Genomic DNA, 17,441 nt, shown 5'->3' with positions numbered 1-17,441 from the left:
TGCATCAAAATAGACCGAAATAAACCATAATGATAATAATAAATGCTAAATTTCAGCTTTTACATATTGTATAGAATATAATAACAAAATAAAACAACCCATCATAATTTCATGGGAATGAGATACCCAAAACAGATTAAAGATTTAAATCCAAATTTTAAATTTTAAAATTTAGAACTACATAAAACAGTTTAGAAGACTCCAATTTCCATGGAGGACTTGAATTAATGAATATAGCACCCTTCAATTATTTAATCATGTAATGTGAGTCGTGCCACACTATTGTACTACACTAGTGAGACAAGACAAATCGATTACACCAACATAAACATAAATTTGAAGACAAAGCCATTAGCAAGTTTTTAATTGTACGCCAAGATTTTGGAAGACAAACACTCAAGGGTCATGGACACAAGACACACAACCCAACCCAACACAACAAAATCCGACTTAAGAGGAAACGATCCAACGAATATCTATATTACTAAAAGAACTCGGAATCCTAATAACCTCAGAGTTGGTTTCTAAAACAACGTAGGACTAGGACTCACAATTCAAACCGTCCGAGACTGAGTTAACAAAATTCTCCCTTACTCTGCTTGTAAAAAACTCAACTAATTAATAAATTAATGTGATATTACATAACTGAATTTATTAATAAAAACTCTATGTTAGGTACTAAATTAACAAAATTAACTATTTCACCCGTTTTCCATGGTTAAACCTCCATAACCAATTTCGAATCTGACCTAGTAACTGTGAAAAATCAACACAACACACATAATCCTTATGACTCGACCAAATGGAGCTTATCAAGAAATATTATATATATATATATATATGGGACTTTAATTGGAAGAATTAAAAAGTTGGGACTGTTAGCGGGAGAACATTTTTCCCAAAAAGCTTAAATCTATGTTATATTAACCGCTCTCTCTTGTCATTATTATTTAATGTGGGACTAGCTCAATCTAAAACATGTCTAACTAATTGCTTGAGGTGATTTTTTAAAATTTATGCTGGCTTTTCATGAAAAATAAAAAAAATAAAAGTAAAAGAAATCAGTCTATGTAGTCTAATCCATAAACCTATCAACTATCTAATCCATAAACCTATTAACTATTAAACTATTAAAAGTAAAAGAAATCAGTCTGTGTAGTCTGTGTGAGTGTATTTCCTTATCTCATCCCTGTTTCCCTATATATGTGTGTGTGTTTCTCAAATAAAAATAAATAAAAAATAAAAAATTAAACTTATTAGCCATGCAAACTGCCTCTTTTCTCTTCATGACTCTGAGGAAGCACTCAATGAAACTTGAAAGGACTCATGCGGCATATGAATAGTTTTGTTGGAAAGATGGCCTCTGTGAAACTCGAAACTGCTTCTGCTTCTTTGGTTGATATTGCTGCAACATGTTGCCATGTTGGTGCACTCTGCAGAACTAGCTTGACCTCTCTGTGATTGCAAATGATATATTTTTACATGAAGAGAGAACTCACGCCGCATAAGAATGGTTTTGTTCAAAAGAGGGTTGTTCGTCATCAAACTCAAAGAGCCTTCTCTTATTCTGGGTTGGATTTGGCCGTGACATCATAGTGGTGGTCTCCGCAGAACTATCAGAAAGGTGTGAACTTGTGTCTATAGGTGCGTTGAGGCTAAAGAGTTGTTGTGGTTCAAGGATATATGGCATGCAAATATGCAATTTGAACCTACAGACTCAAAGGAAGTCAGTGATGCATTTAGATTAAGCACTTAATACAGTCTTTCAAGTTGTCATAATTTGCAAATTATTATTAGTTTATCCTGTGACTTTTTCCTGTAACTAATTAAAACACAGCCACAAATAGTTATTTGCTTATCCCAAGCCAATACTTGCAAACCGTGGTCGAGATTCACACAACCAATCTCACCAAAAATAAATATATGGTTTCATTCATTTGCTTTAAGCAACAGATGATATCTTACAACATCCTTTATATGTCTAACATTACCATTTAAAAAAATATAAATATATCCTGTGAAATGTTGTACATTTTCCTCTAATACAATTTCAAATGGCATCCCCATTCCCTAGTTTTTCTTTTTTTTTTTCCTTCTTCTCCAATATTGTTCTCTTATTCCTTTCAGGCACAATGAATCCTCAGACAAGCAGATCATAATGGTTCCTACCACTGTACAGTAGCCTCACAGCTTTCCTGGCTTTCTCTTTTCTAAAAGCCTTGCTGAACTCAACTCCATACTCTGCAATGGGAATAAAACCAGAGCTCCATCCACCCTTTGTATGCTGCAATTCAATTGGACACGACAATAATGGTTAAATTAGTACATAAAATAGTAGAGATGTGCAGCCAACCCACCAACCCGTCAAAATTGACCCGACCTAACTCAACCCACCGGGTTGTGTCGGTTTTTAGAGCTTTGTGGGTTGGGTTGGATTACAATTTTTTTTTTGATAGCAGGTCAAATTGGGTTTGGGTCATAAAATTTCAAACCCGCCAAACCCAACCCGACCCACCCATATATTTAATATATATATTTAAAATATATTATATAATTAATAAATTTTTTAAAATAACTAGATTTTTTTTCTACTCAATTTAATAATAATAATAATAATAATAATAATAAATTTGTTCAACTCATGGGTTCAACCCGACCCATGTGGGTTGGGTTAGACTTATATGATGGGTTGAGTTAGGTTGAATTTTTTTTTTTACCCACTATGGTGGGTTGGGTCAAAAAATCCCCTTAACCCGACCCATGCACACCCCTATAAAACAGTACCTGCTTACAATCAACAAGTGAAGGGCACAGGGCATTGATCCCAAACACCAGAATATGCATACTTGCTTGACCATGGAATCAATGCATGAAACCATGTCAAATGTATTTTCCAGAACAAAACAAGTACTTACAACCTCCAGATTTCAAGTTGAAGACCTCCAAAGACCAAAAATATTACCTGTATCCCATCTCAATCTCAACTACTCACAGCTAGCTTAAAGACCAAGAGATGGCACTTTTTTGACAAATGGAACACATGCCTTTATATAACTAATTCTTCCTCTTTGTATGTACATAAGTTTCTTTAGATTTGATTATAAATGCCCAAACACAGATGCACCAATGATAAATACCAAATGAAATCATATTCATTATTCAGCAATACTATTATGATTATAATAATTAGGGGGAAATGCAAGTTCTAAAAGACCATGCTCAACCAAAAATTGAAAATTTTAAGACGCCTTATGCCAACTAATACATATATAAGCACCAATTTATATATCAAAATGGTTTAAGGGCAAAAAATATACCTCATGCTCTGGTATGTAAACAATGATTGGCTGCCTACACAACTTTGACAGCACCTGGCAAAGACAAATATACCTAACCTTAAACTGGTGCACCAATTCAGGTGGAAGAATTAAGTCTTGATAATAAGGACTAGTTAGACTAACAGAAAGGACAAATAAGAATCGAAAAGGCACTAACCAGTAGCTCTGACTCTCCTCCCCAGAAATCAGGTCGTCCAATTCGTTGGCAGTATCTACAGAAAGACATTTATTAATATGCTGAATAAAAGTCCAACTACAAGCATAAGCTAAAGCATACTTCAGAACACCAAAAGTTGAGAAGAGAACATCCAAAACCAGAATAAATAAATAAATAAATAAAGGACTTACCGTTTTAAGGACTCATCGACAGTAATTGCAATTAGTGCTTCTTCATACTGACGGCGTTCTTCATCATTTTCACATATAACCTCCTTCACAGCCATTCGTAATTCATCTGCATATGTATGCAGGTAAAGTTTGTATTTTTCGGAAATTAATCCTAGCACTCTCTACAGATAAACAAAAGAGAAAATCCTTCTAAAGGCTCAATCATCTGGTTAACATTTTATAAGAGTAATTCTTAAACTAGGGGTTTTTGGTGAAAGACTACTATAGAATTCTTGCTGGTCCTACTATCTTCGGTTTCTCTTGGAGAAGTATTTGGAAGCAGAAGATTCCCTCTAGAGTAGCTTTCTTTGTTTGGTCTGCTGCCTTAGGGAAATGCTTGACGATTGATAATTTGCAAAAAAGGAAGGTGTGGATTTTGGATTGGTGCTACATGTGCAAGAGTAATGCTGAATCGGTTGACCATCTGTTCCTCCATTGCCCCGTTGCTATGGATCTCTGGTCTATGGTTTTGGGTTTATTTGGAGTATCTTGGGTTATGCCCCTTACTGTTTTGGGGCTGTTAGGGTGCTGGCAAGGCAGCTTTGGTCGTCATCGAAATGGTTATATATGGTCCATCATTCCTCATGGCTTAATGTGGTGTCTTTGGAGGGAGAGGAATAGTCGTTGTTTCGAAGATTAGAAGGTGTGGATTTTGGATTGGTGCTACATGTGCAAGAGTAATGCTGAATCGGTTGACCATCTGTTCCTCCATTGCCCCGTTGCTATGGATCTCTGGTCTATGGTTTTGGGTTTATTTGGAGTATCTTGGGTTATGCCCCTTACTGTTTTGGGGCTGTTAGGGTGCTGGCAAGGCAGCTTTGGTCGTCATCGAAATGGTTATATATGGTCCATCATTCCTCATGGCTTAATGTGGTGTCTTTGGAGGGAGAGGAATAGTCGTTGTTTCGAAGATTCTGAGAGATCTATTTCAGACCTTAAGCTTTTCTTTTTTAGAACTTTGTTGGATTGGTTGTTTGCTTTGCAAAACAAATCTTTCCCTTCTCTGTTTGTTTTCCTAGATTCTTGCAATTTTTGTGTTTGATCTGTTTGGCTCCTTGTTCACTCCCTGTGTACTAGGGTCTTTCCCTTTTGATATCAATATATCTTATTACTTATCAAAAAAAAATAAGAGTAATTCTTAAACTATTAAAGCCAAGCAGAAGTCCTCACTCTTTATGCTCCTTGCATGAAACAAAAGATAAATAAACTTTCTTTTTGTTGGTTGACCGCTATGTGAATTAAAGAATAAGCAAATATAGACGTTTCTATATGATGAAGAGATACAACACAACATAACCAGTCTACAGTGAGAGGTCATCAGATAGACAGTGCTTAAGAGATGACTAAACTATGAGCAACAAAAAGAATTGAATTAACAACAAATTCTAGGCAAACCAAAAACTAATTTTGCTGATCTCACAAAATGCAGAGTGTTGAGAGCATGGCAGTTATCATTCTGATATTAGGGAGCCATAAATTACAAAGCTAGCTCCTGAAGAATAATTTATGAGGAGAAAGTACACCACCTATCAAGCACATGACCTATGCATTCACATTGATGAACAGTAGCCTTGAGTAAAATATAGAGAAGTTTTTCAAAGCGAAAAACAAATGAAATAGCTCGCTTGATGCGGGACACCAACTAACCAAGTTCTCAAACTAAAAAGACAAGCATCCCACTCAATAAGCTTTGCCCCCAAAAAAAAGAGTCAATTATAGTAGAATTGCTTTGCAAAGACCTCCTACCTGACATATACTACGTCCTATGATGCCTAGCAATGATAAGTGGTAATTACATCCACAATCAATTTATGAGTTCACCACAAGAATTGTGAGCATCTGCTTTATTTTCAACCCTCCCCCCCAACAACCCCAACCCCCCAAAAAAAGGGAAAAAATAAAATAAAGTATGAGAAGGGGTTAAGTCTAGCAACCTTGTACTCATTCATCAAATTAAAGAGAAAGTGCCATAGCCATTAATTAATAAATACATTCAGATGATGCTGAGTGGAAAAATCAGAAAAAAAATTTCATCATGAAAGACCTTTTTTATTATTTTTAATTTAAGCTATTTATGCTCACGATTGGCATGTAGCTAAATGAACAAGAACATATCCAGCAAACCTGCATTCTCTCTCTCTTCTTGTGGGTTTAGAGAAATACTCTTGTTGAAAGCCATTCCTTTGACCTTAATTCATCAATTAGAAGTTAGTATAATAGGCAATGAAAAAGTACTCTAGAGTTTAATTGAACTTCAGATATATACCACAAGGATGATGGAAACAAGTGTTTCTTCCAGAAGAAACTCAGATTCCTATAAATACTAGGTAAAATTTAGGTACAATTCCTTAATTGTTGTACCTTAGTTTTCTATTTAAATTCAAAAACACGGCTACTTTGACCAATGCAGCACAAACAATAATATGTTTCCCAAATACAATTGAATTCAATGCAGCCATATGCTTGAATATAATAGTGAAACCAAAAGTACAAGACCTAAAGAACCAGACCTAAGTTTTACCCTTTGATTCTAGACTAAGGAGAACTAATATAGTACTAATATATTGACCATTCATAATTCAAGGATTCAATTTTCTAATGAATTAGTATAAAAATTAAAAAAAAAATAAAAAATAAAAAGTCAACATCTCCTTAAAAGTTGAAAAATAAACAAATATTTTCAAACTACCAATTATACACTTCTTTAATTTTAGTCTCTTCCTATTTTTTGCTCTGCAAGGGCATGCTTTATGTACTAAATTCCTATAAGGCAAAGGATACATGAATATTTACAATAAATGCTTCCAATTATGCATTGTCATTCATTAACTATAATAACTGTAGTGTGGATGGAGAGTAATTGATTTTTCCGGTGTGTATCTTCTTATACAAATTAGTTGAATTAACTATTATCTTTGCTTTGGTTGTAATCGCAATACAAATATACTATCTTTTTCTTATCTAGGCTAAGTGGATTTATCCTTTTTTGTTGCTATTCTTTTCTTGGATGCAATTCTTCACTCTGAGCTTTCATTTAAAAGATAAATTTTCCCTTTCTTTCAGCTTTTAATTAAAACAACAACCAAAAAATTACATTGTATAAATCGATATTCACACTTTTGGCTTCTTCTATGGTTTGCCAAAGTCTATCATTACAGTCAATGGATCAATTTCTAATAACAAGAAGATTACTAAATAGGCTATTGTGCAATCATGTCATTGGTTTCTTTGCTCTACCCCAACCTACAAGCACTAACTGCAAGCTCAAAATGCTAACTTGATCACAAACCCCAAATACTAATTCCTTCTTCCTCTTGCTGCCAAACTTGGCCAGAAGTTTGGACTCTGAGTTTACATCAGTTTCCAGCTATGCACAAGTCACAACCACTACTTAACTCACTCTATAACATTCAAAAGCTTAACTCTTATTACTTATCATAATTCAAAAAAAAAACTTTAAATTCAATCTGCAGAGGGTAAATATTATAAGAACAATCAACAGATAAAGATATTACCAGGGCACGAAAAAGACAGCGGCCATCTCCAGTGACTTTCTGAACTGAATAGCGCTCAATTTTCCTCATAGCCGGTGACCCTCTACCCCTGTTAACCAAAATCATATGAGAAAAACATAACTATCTTAAACCCCAACATAGCTAACATTTTTTTTTTATTAAAACCTATCACATTCGCTCCATGATGATTTTTTTTTTTTTTTTTTTAATTTTATCACTAAGCCAAAACACTAAATGGGTTACCTGTTTAAACACCATAGTAAAAACGTAGAAGTTGTGACCCAAAAAAAAATCCCATATATAATTCAACTAGGTAGCTCCATTGCTGAAGTGACAGAGAATAAAGATTAGTTCTTTAGTTTTGTTTTTTGTTTTTTAGGCTTACTGTGATGGTGCAATTCTAGCAAAGAATCTGTGGCTATTGTCTCCAAGGAAAGTGGCAGTTGAGCATGTTTGAGAGTTCAGAGTTGAAATTGAAGGAACAGGAGAAGAGACCAACTCGAATTTAGCAGTCCCATGTTTCAGCTGCTCAAGAATAACCTCTGAAAGGTACACAAACAAAGGTACAAACTTTTTGAACATACAACGATTAAACGGAACATTGAAACTGAAATATGAAATTTTTAACAATAGAGGAGGATATAAGAGAAGTTTAAGAGTGAAATTACCATTTGAAAGCTTGATGTCCGCCATGAATTAAAATCTAACAAAGAATCTGTGGCTATTGTCTCCAAGGAAAGTGGCAGTTGAGCATGTTTGAGAGTTCAGAGTTGAAATTGAAGGAACAGGAGAAGAGACCAACTCGAATTTAGCAGTCCCATGTTTCAGCTGCTCAAGAATAACCTCTGAAAGGTACACAAACAAAGGTACAAACTTTTTGAACATACAACGATTAAACGGAACATTGAAACTGAAATATGAAATTTTTAACAATAGAGGAGGATATAAGAGAAGTTTAAGAGTGAAATTACCATTTGAAAGCTTGATGTCCGCCATGAATTAAAATCTATTTTTCAAGTGTAAAAGGAAAGAGACACCGTAGATAAGGGAGAGTGTTGAGCTTTAGAAAAATAGAGCCGTTTTGGGCTCAAAAAGGAACGACGTCGTAAAGATATTTAGGGTTTGATGAAATTGCGAAAAGAACCCTAGTGTAATTCACATTTCAAATTAAGTAATGAGTTTTAATTTTGTCAATTAAAGTCTAATTGTTTTTTTTTTTTAAATGGTTTCTATGTCAGATTTTTGTCCATTTCACGCTAGTAATGAGGGCTGCTAATGATCGGGATCTAAAGACAACAACAATTAAGATTTGGAGGTTATAGTGAATGGTTTGATAAGTTTCAAGAGATGACAATAATTTAAAGAATGTTTGGGACTACAACTCAACTTAATCAATGAAATATGAGACCTTAGCTTGAAAGATATGTGATTTTGGTGTGTTTGGTTCAATTGTTGAGCTAATCTTAAGGGTTTGAATGATGGTTGTGGTCAAAAGTATTAGAAGTTGTGGTTTATTATGGGTGTAAATGGTTTTGGGGTTTGATTTTAGAGGTGGTGGCCCAACAAGTTTTTCTAAAATATGGGTGGATTTGGCCATGGCTGACAATTACAATGGAGTGGTTTGTCTTGAGGGTTTATGATTGTGTGTATATGGGTTTCTTCAACTTTTGTTTTTAAGTGTGTGTGTTAGGGGTGGGCAAACACTTGTGGCAGCCAACTCACCCACTCAAATTGGGTTAACCATAAGAGTTTTGGTTAATTTGACTGTCACAAACATGTTAAATCTAATGAAACTTTATCTCATTAGGTTAAGTGTCAGGTTTCCCATTTAGAAAGTGTTGAGGTCTAAAAAGTCACAATGTTACACCAAGGCCCAAAATGGCATAGAGAATTGAACTCCATAAAAAATAAAATACTTGAGCCTGCAATAAAGAAAAAATATAGTAGGCCCAAATCCATTAAGGGTTTTAAGGAGGAACCCAAACCCACGAATAGGTAAGCCTTAGAACTCATGAAATGAAGGGAAGAAGAAAAGTCCAGCTCGCCAAGGTCAGAAAATCGCTAGGGAGCCTAGTGGTAAGAACTGGGCCAGGATACCTAGGGACTGCCACGAGCTTAGATTCCTCGGGACGTGCAGCAAAACCAAGGTTGGATTAAAACAGTTCAAAGGGGGTGCCAAGAGACACAAGGAACGAGAACAAATATGTCCTTATCAGCCATCCAATGATTCATAAATGAATCAAAAGGCTTGGGAACCAACAATTTATGAACAAGGGGTTGGTACCTCAAGGAACCCAAAAAGAAGAACCATGTAAGGAAATGGCTGGAAAACTTTCAACCTGGCATGAAGGAATCAGCTCATTTGGGAAAAATGACAAAGGGAAAGGCAGCTAAAAGTTGAGTCTGAAAAGGTAAGATTTAGAAGTCTTGAAGGAAGAAGGACCAAAAGTCAGCTCTCTAAGGACACCCCAAAATAGAAAGTCAGCAAGAGACTTTTGGGGAAGAAATACCAAAAGAAAAAAATTATGAGAGATGAGGAAGGGTCCAGCCACTAATGTTGTTGGCACAACATTGGTTCTGGTACTTAGGGGTGCAAATGGGGGGAATCAGTGGTACCCCGGGAACCTTAGGATGACACTATAAAAAGGGGAAGCAGCCAACAGTAAAAGGCATTCAGTAACAGTGAATTAGAGTAGAATCATTAAGAAAACTCGGTTAGAATTCAAAAAAGAAAGAGAAGAGAGGAAAATATCGCCTGATATCCTCAAACAGTCACTAGAGAACACACTCGAATTCAAAAGGATTCAAACTTTATAAGTCTTAGAGGCTTGAAGAGCCATTTAAGTCTGTGATTTTTGAACTTATTTGGACTTTATAACACGTCTTAGTAAGTATAATGTATTACATAATTAAGAAAGTAATGGAATATTTCACATTGTCTTAAGGACCCTTAACGTTTTATTTTGTGTCTTTCTTTACCACGTTGCCCTTTTACTGTTTCTTACTGTTTAATGCATATATTTCTTGTTTGCTAGTATGTATGTGTTGTAGGATTAGTGCTCTGTGCACCATCTAGTTCGTAATCAGCCATTTAGCCGTGGTGAACCAAGCCCAATCCCTTAAAACAACAAGTAAAGGGCCCGAAGTCCTTGTTTCTACTTGGGCCTAGGTACTATCCAAAAAAGGACCCACAGAGAAAGTTGACAAACTCAACCTGTCTAATTGCCCACCCAATCATCACCACTCGCATGTTGTGCTTCCCCTTCAACAAATATCTTGAGAACTCCACCAAATCTTCTCCATATTGTGACACCCAAGCACCGGGAGTTTTATATCACAATAGTAAGATTCCTGGCAAGAATTTAAACTTGCAATTTTTATTGACGATTTATGCTCTCCAGATGAGTTAATGACTAATATGTCGATGATTGGTAGTAATTTTAGCTCCCACAAACTTGATTATGTAATGACACCAAGAAAATTTACCCTAAACTTGAATCTGAACAATCCATGAACACGTGTGTGTGTGTGTGTTAAATAGCCTCTTTTTATGTTTGGTTTAAGAAGAAAATGTGAGAAAGAAACAAAATTTTAGTTGTGAATTTAGGATTTGGGATGGTGTGTTTATGGTTGAGAATGTCATTTTGGGGTATGGGATTTTAAAACTTTTTTGGTATTTATTTTTTCATGAGAAAATACTGGTAAATTATCAGATTTCAATATATATATATATATATATATTAAAGAAGATTCAAAATATGGTATTCTTTTTATTTTTTGGAACCTTTAAAACAAACCATATTAAATCTTCTTTTAAAAAATCTTTGATGTCAGTATTCAGATAGTAAATACTAAATAGTGTGTAGTGTGAAAATTGAAATGATAGAGGCCTTAGCATTGCAATCTTACATGACTTATCAAAAACTCAAAAGTTAATTTAAAAAATCTTTGATGTCAAAATTTGGTCGGCTTCTGTTGTCCCACTTATTGTGTATGGCTCAACGGGTCACCGGCATTGCTTCCATTACTCTCTGTATAATATATGATATAGTAGTATCATTAATTATTAGTAATAAATAATAAATAATAATTGTTCTAACGAAGCAGATTAAAATAAAGGCGATGTTTTTGACTTATATGTGTATCGGATAGTGGAAATTCAAAGAGCATTTAGATTTGATATCTGCAAACCACCTAACCCAACAAAACAAGAAGACCATTAGACCATGACACCCGATTCCTATTTAGTACGCAACCTTTCTGGACAGCACACAAAAATGTATATTTTACTGTGTTGCAATTTGCAAAGCCCCCATGACATGAATTCCCTTTCTGATTTCATTTTTAGGGGACTAATTGTAAAGCTAACCATGACTAAACCCTCACTATAAATGTAAAAAACAATAATAATCATATGTGTGGGTAAGGTAAGCATAATTAGTTTTCCAAAGAGAAAATAACATAAGTAAAAGATACCTCTTTTCCCATTAAAAAAATACCTCTTTTTTATTGAACAAAACTCACATTAAACGAGTAGCTATCAGAGTCAAGTACATTAACTAGGCGAGCAAAAACCTTCCATATTGTAGTTTTGTAAGTGTATATAATAGGATTAGAATGGTGATCAAGAAATAATGAAATAAATTCCTGAATTGTTTTTGTAGGGTCGGTTTTTGTTGTCCAAGCCCAAAGGATATGGGTTAAAGGCCCAACGAACCCAGAACAACGAATTTGTAGAGAGTGGATCGAAGGTTTAGGCGCTGACCAGCGTTCACGAAGCATGAACTCTTTTCTTTTATTGAAAGATGTTAAGAACAATTTACAACTGGGGGATACTCCTCGGCCATGAGAGGCTTTTTCTTCCCCCTCTCTTTTTTCCCCCTCAAAAACTCTCCATTACACTTTGCTTCTTTTCCTTATATATCTCTCACTCTCCCTCTTCCTTCTTCCTTCTGTCGATCATCTATTGACCTCCTCCCTGACCGTCTGTCCCATCAAAGGTCATATCCGTGCTCAAGTGGTTCACCCTGATCAATGTTGCCCTGTTAAGGGGTTACATCCCCATTAATACGGCCAGAAGGGTTAGGTGTGCGTATTCAATGCAGAGGTGACAGTCCACCCAGGGCTTGCTCCTTCGCCGTGCTTCTGCCGCCGACGCGTGACACCGGGCTCTTCTCCTCCTCGGATGTTCAAGGAGTCCTTTGGTGGGGTGGTCCTCATGTTTCTCCGATGTCTCGGACGACTGAGGACAGGGTCGTTCTCGGCATGGGCCATTTGGGCCTGGTTTGAAGTAGGCTGAGGCTACCCGATTTTCTGGCCCCACAGTTTTCATTTTGGTATTTTAAGCTTATGATTTTTCATTCTAATCCCCTACATTTGAGCCCTTTTTAAAAATGGTCTTCTCATATATTTCCGTGATTGATCTAGCCGTTAAGTGGCAAGCACACAATCAATACCTAATCATGATATGTCACCCCATTATTTGTATAAATGTTTAGTTATGCCACATCACCCAAATAACAAGAGAGAGAGAGAGAACAACATCCTCTTCACACCCAACTCCTTCATTTTTAAAAAATCTACACAGACTCCTCAATAGTCCCAATTTTACGAGTTCTCTCAACCAATAAATCAAACAAATCATTATTCCATAATTTTGATTGAATTTTTATTTTATTCTATATTTAAACCATGCAATAAATCTTGACACAATCATAATAATTTTTTTTTTTTATACAAGATAAAATTTCTACTCTAGCCTAATCTAATACTATATATAATTCCATATACAAACCAATCATAATAAATGCATACTACCAACAACAACCATAATTATCAACGGTCAAATTTAGATTTAAAAAATCATATTATCTTAAAATTTTCTGGGAATTGCGTGTGTTACCAACTACATTTAAAATACTAATCCTGAGTTTTTTTTTTTTTTTTCAAATGAGTAAAATTAGACTAGGCCTAAAATAACCCATAATCTTATAATCTAACAACATAATCCAGTTTTCTCAGCGACCAAAAGAAAAAAAAATTATCCATTTCTTACTAAAAAAGAGAACTTGGGTTTCAATTTTCTAATTTTAGTTTCATTCAATTGAGTCGTCTAAGTTTCATATTTATTTAATTTAGGCATTCCTAGCAATGTATAGCGGCCAAATAGGATTATTTTCTTCTCGAGACCTTTTACTTTTTTTCATCATGTGGGAATTAGAATTAATTCCCGTTTATCTACTTATATCCATGTGGGGGTGGCCGAGGGGGGTGGGGGGAAGAAACGCTTGATCATCGCCTTGGTAAGCTATTGCCTCACCAACTAGCTAATCAGACGTGAGCCCCTCCTCAGGCGGATTCCTCCTTTTGCTCCTCAGCCTACGGGGTATTAGTAGCCGTTTAAAGCTGTTGTTCCTCTCCCAAGGGCAGGTTCTTATGCGTTACTCACTTGTCCGCCATTGGTGTTATCAAATTTCATTAAGTATGTAATTAACTAATGAAATTGGAAAAAAATTCACTTCATGTAAGAAAAATAATTTTCTAATGACAATTTTGTTTTTATAACGAAATTGGCCGAAAAAAACTTGAATTGAATAAATTTGAAACTTAAAGGACTCAATCGAATAAAAATAAAATAAAATGACTAAAATAAATTTCAGTAGAACTTAGAGGTGTAATTTACATTCTAAGCTTAAAAAAAAAAAAAGACTAAAATGAATTCTAAAACTCTAGAGAGTTCATACTAGTTGAAGTTTTGTTCAAACCAAAGAGTTAGGATCATATAAGGCATCGCAGAAGCACACAACACTACACAACACAACAGAGAGAGAGAGAGAGCGAGAGAGTCTGCACTGCACACGTGCCTAGTTCACAAAAACAAAAAAAAAGAAGCAAAATCTGGATCCCTTCTTCAACGGCCAAACCGAAAAATGCTGGCTCATAATAACACATCACTCCCCGCACATACACACTACACATTAGTCCCCTCACTTCCTCATAGAAACTATCGCCCAACTCTCTCTCTCACATGATACATAACAAAACACACACAAACTTTTCTTTCCTTGACGATCTCTACGAAGCTCTCTCTCTCAGTCTCTCTCTCTCATTGCTTAATAATTACCCCCCTCATTTCAAACCCTTTCTCTTAACCCTTTCCTCTATCAGATCCTCTCTCTCTCTCTCTCTCTCTTTCAGGATCTCAATTTCCGGTAATTTCTATTTCTCTTATTCTGATTACTATACCTTTTTTTTTTTTTCATTTGTTGATTGTATATACTTCAATTTGTTTTTAGCTTTATTGCTTTCTAGGCTTACGAAAACTCAGTTCAACTCACTGAATAATATTGATTTTTAGCTAATTATTTATGGATTTAGAATTGTGTAAAGAAAATGCAACTTTCGTTTTCGTTTTCCTTTTAACTGCGAAACTTGGAGAAAACAGTAATCGAATAAAGCATTTACTGTTAAAAAAGTTATTCCGAGAATTTTGGGTGTTTTTTTTTTTTTTTTTTTTTGGGTTGATAATTTATGGAGCTGTGTTTGAAAATTAGGGAAGCTAAATTGAGGGGGAATCAGAGAATGGCTTCGATATCGCATTCTCCGGTGGGATTCGTGGGGACTTCAGCTTCGGATCTTCTCCGGAGCTCGAGCAATGGTGTCAATGGCATTCCTCTGAGAACTCTAGGGAGGGCGCGATTTGGCGGCGGCAGCAGCACCACGACGAGGAGGGATTCCAGGGTCGTGGCGAAGATTAGGAAGGTGAAGAAGCACGACCACCCGTGGCCAGACAATCCGGATCCCAATGTGAAAGGTGGGATCCTTACCCATCTCTCACATTTCAAGCCTTTGCCAGAGAACGAAAAGCCGAGGCCCGTAACTTTGGAATTCGAGAAGCCACTTATCAATCTAGAGAAGAAAATCATTGATGTAAATCATTTTTTTTTTTTTGGTGGTGGTTGTAGTTTCTTCATTGAGTTGGAATTTTTTTTTTTCTTAACCAGGGCTTTTCTGTATTCGAGTGCAGGTGCGGAAGATGGCGAATGAAACTGGGTTGGACTTCAGTGATCAGATTAGCTCATTGGAGAATAAATATCAGCAGGTTTGATATGCTATGCTGATGAGAAACCTAAGTTACTTAGATTCAAAACGTGGCCTAAATTTTTTAATTTTAAATGGTTTATGAATTAAGACCTTGAATTACATGCTTATGTTATTTTTTCCCAACTATTGATGTGGAAATATAGCAAACATTAAAAGTTTTTATAAATTTTGCACTGGGTAGGCCTGCTATTCGTCTCTGCACTCCTTGTTATAGGATCCTATTGCTTGTTCACAAAGTGCCAATGCCACTTTTAAAGTTATCAAGACATTTAGTTCCTTAGGAGTAATGGAATTTTGCTTACTTTTCTTCCATTATTTTATTAGAACCTTAAAAATTTGTTTAAGCATGCAAAATGATGGGGTGTGAAGCTTGGCTCTTGTATCCCCAAGGAGTCTAAGTTGTAAGCCTCAATGTGGAAGTATGTTTGGTGAACCCAAAAACTAGATATATCTTATAATGAATTTCGGGAAAGTCTCAATTAGAATTTTTGTTGCCATCCACTTATAAATACATATAATGAGGAGAAGGCAGTACAGATAATGAATAATGCAAGATGATGGACATGTCTTTCGCATTCTTCTTAGCAAGTGTTCTGGGAAGTTGATGCTCTATTGCATATTTGGAATTCAGTGAAATAGTTTCTGGTTCTGAATTGCTACAATTTATCACTTGTATTGCAGGCTCTAAAGGATTTATATACACATCTAACTCCAATACAGCGGGTGTATATTGCACGGCACCCTAACAGGCCAACTTTCCTTGATCATGTGTTTAACATTACTGAAAAGGTGCAGTATTGGAAACTTGTGAACTTGGCACTTATTGTTTACAGTTTACTAGATTGTTCGCCTTTAGGTTTATGAATGCTGAATTAATTACATTGATTAATGTCTTTGGATATACCCCATATGCACAGTTTGTGGAGCTTCATGGAGACCGGAGTGGGTACGATGATCCTGCTATTGTTACTGGTATAGGAACCATAGATGGTAGGAGGTACATGTTCATGGGTCACCAAAAAGGTAGAAACACAAAAGAGAACGTCAAGCGGAACTTTGGGATGCCTACTCCCCATGGGTACGTCAAATAATAAAGACTTGTATGTTCTATTAGTCTCAAGAATTTCATCAGCAGTAAAATGGAATGTAATATTTGTTTCAACTTATTATGCCAAGTTCCTGGTCAGTCAAAGTTTCAGTTTCTGACACTGACGATTATATCCAAACAGTTACCGGAAAGCTCTACGCATGATGTATTATGCAGATCACCATGGGTTTCCTATAATTACTTTCATTGATACTCCGGGGGCTTATGCAGACCTCAAATGTGAAGAACTAGGACAAGTATGTGGACAACTCTACAGTGAAATTTACATGATTGTCTTTTAATTCTGGCCTAACTGATATATATACACATTATGTACGTGCAGGGTGAAGCCATTGCTAACAATTTAAGGACCATGTTTGGCTTGACGGTACCCATTGTTTCTATTGTCATTGGGGAAGGTGGTTCTGGTGGTGCCCTTGCCATCGGTTGTGCTAATAAATTGATAATGCTTGAAAATGCAGTTTTCTATGTTGCCAGGTGATTTGAATTTGGCTTTCCTCACATTGCAACTCTTAAATATTGTGCAAATATAATGTTGGACAAGTGCATGCTTTTCTAGTGTATATTAGATAGGTCTCAAAGAGATGGTATGCCAATATGCTGGTTTTGTAGGTTATTAATGCAAATCACATATGACTTTGAAGGAAGGGGCAGATTTGACCATATATTAGGAATATTCACATTGTCTTTGATTGTTAATTCAGAAGTGCACCAAGTCCTCTGTTAGAGTAGATTAGTAGTTCCCTCTTGCCAGACCTATTCCACGTGTTTCCTGTCCTCGTCAGCTGTTGTCATTTCTTCAAACGCAAAAGCAATCCAATCATTTTAGTTGTAATTTTTTTAGGTTTTGGTGATATACCTGTCGGTTTCCATTTTACCTATTTTTTCTCTCACATGGCAACCCCTGTGATTTCAAACATTGTTGGGCATCAGATATGTTTTTGTCAATTTTTTTTTTTTTTGGGGGGGGGGGGGGGGGGTAAAATGGTT

At 35.7% G+C, this 17,441-nt stretch overlaps 2 protein-coding genes across 2 annotated transcripts in view; one reads left to right on the top strand and one right to left on the bottom strand.

Annotated features, from left to right (window-relative positions):
• Positions 1–1,906: 1,906 nt before the first annotated feature.
• On the bottom strand, positions 1,907–7,946 carry LOC112018489 (OVARIAN TUMOR DOMAIN-containing deubiquitinating enzyme 3). The gene is made up of 8 exons (XM_024051023.2): positions 7,909–7,946; positions 7,626–7,782; positions 7,241–7,328; positions 5,850–5,913; positions 3,687–3,792; positions 3,496–3,550; positions 3,318–3,371; positions 1,907–2,284 (listed from the first exon to the last, which is right to left on the bottom strand). Exons 1-8 carry the CDS (start codon positions 7,931–7,933, stop codon positions 2,141–2,143), a joined length of 693 nt encoding a protein of 230 aa, XP_023906791.1. The 5' UTR covers positions 7,934–7,946; the 3' UTR covers positions 1,907–2,140.
• A 6,123-nt stretch (positions 7,947–14,069) lies between these two features.
• Positions 14,070–17,441, top strand: part of LOC112018480 (acetyl-coenzyme A carboxylase carboxyl transferase subunit alpha, chloroplastic) — a gene marked incomplete in the record, with an annotated part of 18,567 nt that continues 15,195 nt past the window's right edge. Inside the window, 7 exon segments of the mRNA XM_065761288.1 lie at positions 14,070–14,451; positions 14,794–15,169; positions 15,267–15,341; positions 16,025–16,132; positions 16,261–16,421; positions 16,573–16,687; positions 16,774–16,928. Coding sequence (XP_065617360.1) covers positions 14,822–15,169; positions 15,267–15,341; positions 16,025–16,132; positions 16,261–16,421; positions 16,573–16,687; positions 16,774–16,928 — 962 coding nt within the window.

This window comes from Quercus suber, unplaced genomic scaffold (assembly GCF_002906115.3).
Source record: "Quercus suber isolate HL8 unplaced genomic scaffold, Cork oak 2.0 scaffold_405, whole genome shotgun sequence".
In the NCBI taxonomy this organism is placed as follows: domain Eukaryota; kingdom Viridiplantae; phylum Streptophyta; class Magnoliopsida; order Fagales; family Fagaceae; genus Quercus; species Quercus suber.
Note: the sequence above shows the minus strand (reverse complement) of the source record. Positions and strands in the feature narration are given on the sequence as shown.